The following is a 9,189-nucleotide window of genomic DNA, read 5'->3' on the forward strand; positions in this document are numbered from 1 at the left end:
CATAATTACGTAAAATCATGTGAAGCCTTTAAAAAGTAACCGCCAATGGAACATACCACCCTCTTTGGAGTAATGGGTGCGCCCAAATGGAGTATTTACATTATCGAGTACTTAAAAGCCAAGACCTTCCCAAAGGGATGGAGTAAGGCACGAATGAGAACTGTAGAGGAGGAAGCAAATCACTAATTGCTGACTTCAAATTAAACCAATTGTACCGGTGGGGAAAGGACAATCGATTAAGATTATATGCTACTGAAAACGAATATTTCTCCATCCTAGAACAAGCACACTGAGGCCAGCTAGGTGGAAATTTTTCTGCTGACTTCAAACCAATTGTACCGGTGGGGAAAGGACAATCGATTAAGATTATATGCTACTGAAAACGAATATTTCTCCATCCTAGAACAAGCACACTGAGGCTAGCTAGGTGGAAATTTTTCTGCTGGCAAAACTTCAAAGCTAGTACTTCATGTAGGAATATAATGGCCAACATTGTTTAGAGACATGGAGGCATATGCAAAACGGTGTGATGGATGCCAATGCACTAAAGCACCTCTGCGGAGAGATGAAATTCCATTATGCCCAATGATAGGAGCTTGAGCCTTTGCCAAATGGGGCATAGATTTTATAGGCCCCATCATACCTCCTGCATACCGCACGCGCACACAAAATATGATAGTAGCCATAGATTATTTGACTAAATGGGTGGAGGCAAAAGCAACAAAAAAAAAAATGATGCACGGACTATGACACAATTCCTCTTCAAAAATATCTTTACCAGATACGGTCTAGCCATTGAGATTGTGAGCGATAGAGAAACACACTTTGTAACACTGTCATTGAAAGCTTACTCTCGATGAATTTAGGGTGATTCATTGCAAATCGGCACCCTACCACCCCCAAGTTAACGGATAAGCCGAGAGTACCAATAAAATCTTATGGACGGTGCTAACCAAAATAGTGAGTGACTCAAGGAATGATTGGGACCTAAAGCTACACTCAACGTTATGGGCTTACAGGGTAGCATTTAAAACTTCCATAGGAACCACTCCATTTAACCTCGTGTTCGGAATTAATGTGATTCTACCCATGGAATTCTTAATCCCCATGCTTTGAGTTGCAAAACAGTTAGGATGGAGGGGACATGAACTAGATGAAAGACTAGACATATTGGAGCAAATAGATGAAACTAGAATGAGGGCACTAGCAGGAATATATGCTCAAAAATGACAAATGAAAGCGTTCCATGACCAACATGTAATTAGCAAGGATTTCCAAAAAGGGGGATTACATTTTGGTGTATACCCTAAAGCAACACGCTGGAAAGGGGAAAATGGTAAAACCACCAGCACACTTGGTGAATGCCTCTCTATAGCCTAGTGATTTCACAGCACCCCTATCCCCTAGCAAACACACACCTCTATACCCAATCTACAAATGACTATTGTTTGTGCTCGTGCTTGGACTTCACATACCCAGACGTGAAGCAAATTATTTATAACCCTTTAGAGCATTGCATACCCATAGATACAATCCGAACATCCTCTAATAACTCAAGATCACTAGCAGACTCAAGTTAGCCCACAAGCTTTCATCCTCAAGACATACCACAACTATATAGGGAGTACTCACTCAACACACATCGGAAGCATACATATGCCCGACGTACAACTAGACACAAAAGCGAGAGAAAAGATTAACACTAATTTGAGAATAGAGTGGACAAATACCAAGGCAAAATTCTTCAGAAAAAGGTGTATGATGCTCCAAGCACGCTAATGATGTCCCACTTTTAATGCTCGATTGACTCCTTGCCTCTTTTGCTTTCGATCCTCTACACCTCATATGGCATGCCCCTTTGACTCTCAAGGCCTGACCACTTTCTTGTCCACGGTGTTCTCCTGATTCATGTAACCCTCCTTCATCCCTTGCACGGCAGGTAAACCCTCCTCAAATGGAAAGTTTACCATTCCCTGTTTTATCCCAATAATCGTCCACCCTTGGCTAACCTCCTCCTCCTCCTTTGTGTAGCGCTGCTGTCTCAACTCCACTCAAGTGGCGGTCTCCACTCTCCCTTGCTCTATGGTGTTGGCAGCCCCTTATGAGTCGCTCCCAGCCTCCCTCGCCTCAAGGCAACCCTTCCTTCTCCCGACATCACCAAGCAACTGCATTGGCCAACAAGGCCGCCAACCTCCTGTGCTCACTTGCTCGGCTAGCCCCTCGTCAGCAAGGCGGCCTTTTTCTTGATCACGGCCCAACCTCTCTCGGTGGCTTCTCAACTGCAGCCCCTCCCCAGCCCTCTTGGCCCTTCCAGAAGGCTTACGGGCTCCGTCCTCTGCAAACTGGCCATTTTTTTCATGTAATGGCAGCACCGGCCCCTCTACCATGCAGCTGGCGTCCCTCCTGTGCTCGCCCCAAGGGAAACCCCTCACCTGCAGGACACTATGGTCTCTCTCTCTCTGCTCGGCCTCGTTCTCCTGAGTGGCGCCCTGGCGGCCTTCCTCCTTCCCTAAACTCTGCTCTGTGGTGCCATGGCGGCCTCCATCCTGGCATGCCACCCCGTGGCTCTCACCTCCTCTGTAAAACTCCTCCTGTATGATGGGCTGTCACCCCCTTGCAGCCGCCCTTCATGCACTCGATGCCACCCTCTGACGGCTCCCCTGCATGGCCCCACCTCCTACCATTGGTTCAACACTTGGCCTTCCCCTCTTCTGCATGCGCCATCACCTGGCCCTCCTCCATGCACTCGAACCCACACACAGATGGCGCTTCTTTTTCTGTTGCAGGTCGTAGCGCTCCACAAAAAACATTGTTTTTATTTTTGTAGTCTTCAACCTTAGCTTACTATTTTTAAAAAAATTCGATCATGGCCTCGCAACACACCTGCAACCGTCGAAGGTCGAAAATCTTCACCACACTACCTAGCACATGCTTAACTCCTTGATGCCCCCTTTAAAGTGTTGCCGCGTATGAAGCTTTATCAAAAAGAGCATTTCTCACGTACGCCGATACCCATATGGCCGCAACCTGATATAATTCGTTCTGCACAATGGATCTCATATAAAAAAGCATCTCATCGGGAATGACATGGCTACTATGATCGTTGACAAACTAGAGCCACCACACTATGGCTCGTTTTGAGAGAGATATCCAACAATCTTCACTACCTTTTAGCATCCTGACCAATATGGTGGAAATCCATCCTTGCCCTGTTCAATATCACATGTGACATACATATTAAGTTACAACTTGAACCCTGCATCATGCAGCTTCTCCAGCATTATGTCATCCACCTGCTAAGCTTCCTGTACGTGCTTCTTGTAAGTCCTTGGGTCGACAGTGTTTGGCTGCACCATCATTGCCCACCCCCTCATTGAGCATTCATGCTCAACCGTAGTATTATTTAGGTATGCATAGAGAGCATGATAAAAATAGCTACATAGACTGCATAAGAAAAATGATGATAATGGCTATATAGATAGGATGGAGATAGAGAGAAAATCATTTGCTACTGCATCACCCGCTAGGGTCAAATGGAAAGCTCACAGCTTCCCTAATCATAGTAGGCTCCACCTGGATAAAGAAAAAAAACAATGGCCGTGGCCATCCACCTATAAATCATGCACTTCGAAGCATCTCTTTGCATGTGCAATCCCAAAAATAGGTGACCCTTCCAGCTCTTTATAGCATGGAGCTTCGTCACCCTGCATCCATAAGTCTTCGTGTCTACTATAAGCATACTTGCCATCACTTGAGAAACCTGAATCATAAGCAGCTATCCTGACATTTGCTACAGAACCCTCCATGGTATAGTCCACTTCAAAAAAGCCGCGCCACTGACACAAAGACACCTGTAAAGCAACCTTAATAACACATGTATCCATAGCATCACATAAAATAGCAAGACCCTGCAATTTGCCTCCACCTACTGCATAGCCAAGCAAACCTGTTCCCTTTGCAAACCTGTATCCAAACCCTCTGAAAACGGCTCCAAGGCCACCTTTCCATACTCAAGAGTATGACCTGCTCGAGCTTCAACCTGTTCATCAAATACCTCATCACCTGCAAGGTTGGTGTCACCTTCCTCTCTGCATGGAGCCTCACTCTCATAGGCTGCACCTGTATCAGCTTCCATAGAGTCATTTGTCGGAGCTAACACTCCATGGCCACACACAAACTCCGAAACTTGGAGTACACCTCAACATGCTCACGAAGGCAAGGTTTTCCCACCGCCTGCATAGACAAATCAACTTGATCTACCACAGCTTCTGTTCCTAGCTCCTGCAAGCCATCCTCAAAAACCTGCTCTTCAACTAGGTCTGATGCACAATCAAACCATACCTCTTCCTCCAATAGGGACTCACCATCACACGACATAAGAGATGGCTGCTCGACTGGCTGGTTCACACAAGGCCTCTCGACACTTGCACTAGGCCCCTCTTTTACCTTCAAATGACTGGCATGCAACTCGCATACATTGTTTATCACTTCATCCACATAAAAAACATCATAAGTCTCATACCTAGAATACATGGATTCTTTCTCCCATGTAGCATCGATATCCAAACTGCTGCTGGAGCTATGAGAACTGTCGGACCCCTCCTTTGAACTTGCCAATTCTTGGATCACTGCTACCTTCCTCGTTGCTAGCTCTGGAACCAACACTTCTTCTTTAAGATCTTCTATCACCTCGTCCTTTTGAGCAAGCAAATTGGGTGGCACTTTGAATATGCCCCTCTGTATCCTTTGAGACCTGGTTGGCACTTGTTCTACCTCTTCTACCCTGGCATCAACTTCACGTGCTTTGATCACATTCATATCAATAAAAAAAGGAGCTTTTACCTCTTGATGCTCATCAATCTATTTGGGCCTAGATCCACTTGCTAACGTGACTGCTGACTGTAGCAATCCTGCCTCCATCTTCTTCTTCATCTTTTGACTCTTTGCCCTGGCAACTCTGACAGCTTCATCAAAGGTCCTTGGATCTTCATAGTCCATTCTCTCACGAACATAGGGATGCAAGCAAGATAGAAACCTTTTGAGCTTAAAGTATCCCGCATTGGTTGCCTGGGTAGTAGCCACAAAATCCCCCCAATAAGCTTCAAATTTATCAACAAAAACATCGAAATTCGCACTTACTTCCTGCTGCAAACCTTTGAGCTTTGCATCTGCTTCCGAAGCAGACACCACCTTTCGATACCTTTGTAGAAAGTTCTCTCGAAATCCGATCCAGTTCTGTTTGTGCACATCTTCTAAGCCATCAAACCAAACTTTTGCTTTACCTCGTAGCACCAAAGGTAGAGTCTGGAGCTTTGCTTCATCACCTGGCATCTGCAATACCGCCAGCACAAATAGCTCAAAATCGGCTAACCAATCGTCTGCATCTTCATCTCCTTTGAACACTAGACCAAACTCTACTTCATCTTGATTCATGAATACTTGGTCAAGAAGCAATGAGTGGATCCTCAATGGGGGCACCACAACATGGAAAGGGGGAAATGGGAAAACCACTAGCACACTTGGTGAATGCCTCTCTATAGCCTAGTGATTTCACAACACCCCTATCCCCTATCAAACACACACCTCAATACCCAATCTGCAAACGACTATTGCCTGTGCTCGTACTTGGACTTCACATACCTAGACGTAAAGCAAATTATTTATAACCCTTTAGAGCATTGCATACCCATAGATACAATCCGAACATCCTCTAATAACTCAAGATCACTAGCAGACTCAAGTTAGCCCACAAGCTTTCCTCCTCAAGACATATACCACAACTATATAGGGAGCACTCACTCAACACACATCGGAAGCATACATATGACCGACATACAACTAGACACAAAAGCGAGAGAAAAGATTAACACTAATTTGTGAATAGGGTGGACAAATACCAAGGAAAAATTCTTCAGAAAAAGGTGTATGATGCTCCAAGCACGCTAATGATCTCCTACTTTCATGAATGCTCGATTGACTCCTTGCATCCTTTGCTTTTGATCCTCTACACCTGATATGGCATGCTCCTTTGACTCTCAAGGCCTGACCACTTTCTTGTCCACGGTGTTCTCCTGATTCATGTAACCCTCCTTCATCCCTTGCACGACAGGTAACACCCTCCTCAGATGGCAAGTTTACCATTCCTTGTTTTATCCCAATGATCATCCACCCTTGGCTAACCTCCTCCTCCTCCTCTATGTGCACTGCTTTCTCAACTCCACTCAAGTGGCAGTCTCCAATCCCCCTTGCTCTGTGGTGTTGGCAGCCTCTTATGAGTCGCTCCCGGCCTCGCTCTCCTCAAGGAAACCCTTCCTTCTCCCAGCCTCACCAAGCAACTGCATGGCCAACAAGGCCGCCAACCTCCTGTGCTCACTTGCACGGCTAGCCCCTCGTCAGCAAGGCGGCCTTTTTCTTGATCACGGTCCAACCTCTCTTGGTGGCCTCTCAACTGCAGCTCCTCCCCATCCCTCTTGGCCCTTCCAGAAGGCTTACGGGCTCCGTCCTCTGCAAACTGGCCGTTTTTATCATGTAATGGCAGCACCGGCCCCTCTACCATGCAGCTGGCGTCCCTCCTGTGCTCGCCCCAAGGGCAGCCCCTCACCTGCAGGACGCTATGGTTTCTCTCTCTGTGCTCGGCCTTGTTCTCCTGAGTGGCGCCCTGGCGGCCCTTCCTCCTTCCCTAAGCTCTGCTCTGTGGTGCCATGGCGGCCTCCATCCTGGCATGCCCTCACCTCCTCTATAAAACTCCTCCTGTAGTCACCCCCTTTGCAGCCTCCCTTCATGCAATCCCCTGCATGGCCCCACCTCCTACCCTTGGTTCAACAATTGGCCTTCTCCTCTTCTGCATGCGCCATCACCTGCCCTCCTCCATGCACTTTCCCTGTTGCAGGTCGTGTTTTTATTTTTGTAGTCTTCAACCTCAGCTTACTATTTTAAAAAAAATTCGATCTTGGCCTCGCAACACACGCCTGGAACCGTCGAAGGTCAAAAATCTTCACCACACTACATAGCACATGCTTAACTCCTTGATGCCCCCTTTAAAGCATCGCGTATGAAGCTTTGTCAAAAGAGCATTTCTCACGCCGATAACCATATGGCCGCAACCTGATATAACTCGTTCTGCATAATGGATCTCATATAAAAAAGCATCTCATCGGGAATGACATGGCTACTATGACCGTTGACAAACTAGAGCCACCACACTATGGCTCGTTCTGAGAGAGATATCCAGCAATCTTCACTACCTTTTAGCATCCTGACCAACATGGTGGAAATCCATCCTTGCTCTGTTCAATATCACATGTGACATACATATTAACTTACAACTTGTTGAACCTTGCATCATGCAGCTGCTCCAGCATTATGTCATGCACCTGCTAAGCTTCCTGTACGTGCTTCCTACAAGTCCTTGGGTCGACAATGTTTGGCTGCACCAACGCCAAAAAACTCAAAAAGAGAGGGATGTGGCCCTTTGTAATACATGACATATCGCAAAGTGGCACCATCAAGCTTGCAACATTGGCAGATGAGGATATGCCTAATTGGGTAAGTGGGTGCAGGTTAAAAAAATATCTTCTCCGATTGACACCAGAAGAGCTACAAACAATTCATGGTACAGACCAATGAAGAAATCAAGCCCATGCTATTTAGGAATTGGCTAAAGAAGAAGTGAGGATTAGAATATTAAAGTGGAAGGAACAAGCAAACCTTAAGGAAAATTGGTGGCAGAACAAAGGCATCAATCCTCCTCCAATAGCATCAATTCAAACGGAGCCTACAATGAAAACTCACCATGTAGATATGCCGAGTACAAGCACAGAAACAACAATGTGCGAGTTTGAAGATCTAGCCAATACATCAATCCCCGACACTGCCAAAGATGAAATTTAGCGATGGATATCATCAGTAAGAGATCCTTCACACAAGGAGTATCTGCAATATGAACTCAAGGTGTTGGAGTCAGCTGCCTTTCTCATGATCCCACATGAGTAAGTGGTGAAGAATCTAGGGCATGAAGTGATTGCACTTCCATTGATGAGGCAGAGGCTCTCTTATGGAAAAGAAAAATGTTGCCTACCATCGAGCCGAGCCACAAAGGTGATTACAGGGATGTTCCTGTAACCACTATACATGTACAAATGATCATCGAGAATCAATTAACTTGGCAAAAGAAATGGTTCGAGCACCATCCAAAAGGTGAAACCTATTACAAAAATGCTCCTCAGCATCTTTGGATCGACACGACCTATTGTCCCATCAACAAAAGGCAATCCTGGGATAGCTTCTATTCCTAGAAAAGCAAGAGACCAATTGTTCTCAACTACCCGGTAATAACAAAGCTAGAAAATAACCTTTTCTTATCAGAGAATTATATGATTCACACACTCAAAGGAGTCATCAATACCATGAAGGAAGTACCAGATCTTGCATGCCAAATGCTTGTAAAGATTTCAAAAATGCTAAACACCCGCATAATGACTTTCAATGATATTGAAGCACCGAAGAATCCCTGGAAAGTATTTGTGGAAGCAACAAGAGGATTATGCTGGAATCTGGAAACTGAAGTTCCCAAAAGAAACATCATCATGGGATTATATGCACGAGTCATGTTTTCTCCCTCACACTACATGCAAACCTTTGAGGAGGCATTCATGAGAGGAGTTTTTGAAGTTAGCTCCTCCATATTTAATCCCATGACCAAGGATTTACCGGCTAGGCATATTGCATATCAGAGAGCTGACAACAAGGATGGAGATTGAAGCAAGAGCAGAGAAACTCAGATGACTCATATGGACACTGGAAAAAAGAATGATAAACTACTTAAGGCAACAATGAAATGCAATTACACGAGGACATGCAATGAATATGAAAAGGAGAATGTTTGGTGGATACAATGGACTGTCACCTAAAAGTTCAGATACATGTCAAACTTTGTTGTATTCAATCCTTTTTTTCCAAAAGAAGCCTTGTAATTCTGCTATTAATGATTCTCAAAGTGTAATTTAGCATGTTATTATCTATTACCCACTCAAAACCTACAAGCCTTGTAAAGTGGCCAATGACCGTAAGAAACGGTCCCAAGTTTTTAAGTCAACCCCTTAGTTTTGAAAGACACATTAACATTATCTTTGGGAATTACTCGACGTCAACTGAGAGCTGTATTTCTGCTACAATTTGTAATCAACCTTT

At 45.1% G+C, this 9,189-nt stretch overlaps 1 protein-coding gene across 2 annotated transcripts; it reads right to left on the reverse strand.

The window, feature by feature from the left end:
* Positions 1-957: 957 nt before the first annotated feature.
* Positions 958-6,866, reverse strand: LOC147428323 (uncharacterized). 2 transcript variants are annotated; one of them, XM_086497246.1, is made up of 5 exons: positions 6,361-6,866; positions 5,898-6,203; positions 5,325-5,331; positions 5,154-5,200; positions 4,832-5,067 (listed from the first exon to the last, which is right to left on the reverse strand). In XM_086497246.1, the coding sequence occupies exons 1-5, from the start codon at positions 6,554-6,556 to the stop codon at positions 5,045-5,047; spliced, it is 579 nt and encodes a 192-aa protein (XP_086353372.1). In that variant the 5' UTR covers positions 6,557-6,866; the 3' UTR covers positions 4,832-5,044. The 2 variants fall into 2 exon arrangements, with proteins under 2 accessions (XP_086353371.1, XP_086353372.1); XM_086497245.1 differs by lacking the exons at positions 5,325-5,331; positions 5,898-6,203; positions 6,361-6,866 and having other exon boundaries at positions 958-5,067; positions 5,140-5,296.
* Between the last annotated feature and the right edge of the window lie 2,323 nt (positions 6,867-9,189).

This window comes from Adiantum capillus-veneris, chromosome 23 (assembly GCF_014529385.1).
Source record: "Adiantum capillus-veneris isolate H3 chromosome 23, ASM1452938v2, whole genome shotgun sequence".
Lineage (NCBI taxonomy): Eukaryota > Viridiplantae > Streptophyta > Polypodiopsida > Polypodiales > Pteridaceae > Adiantum > Adiantum capillus-veneris.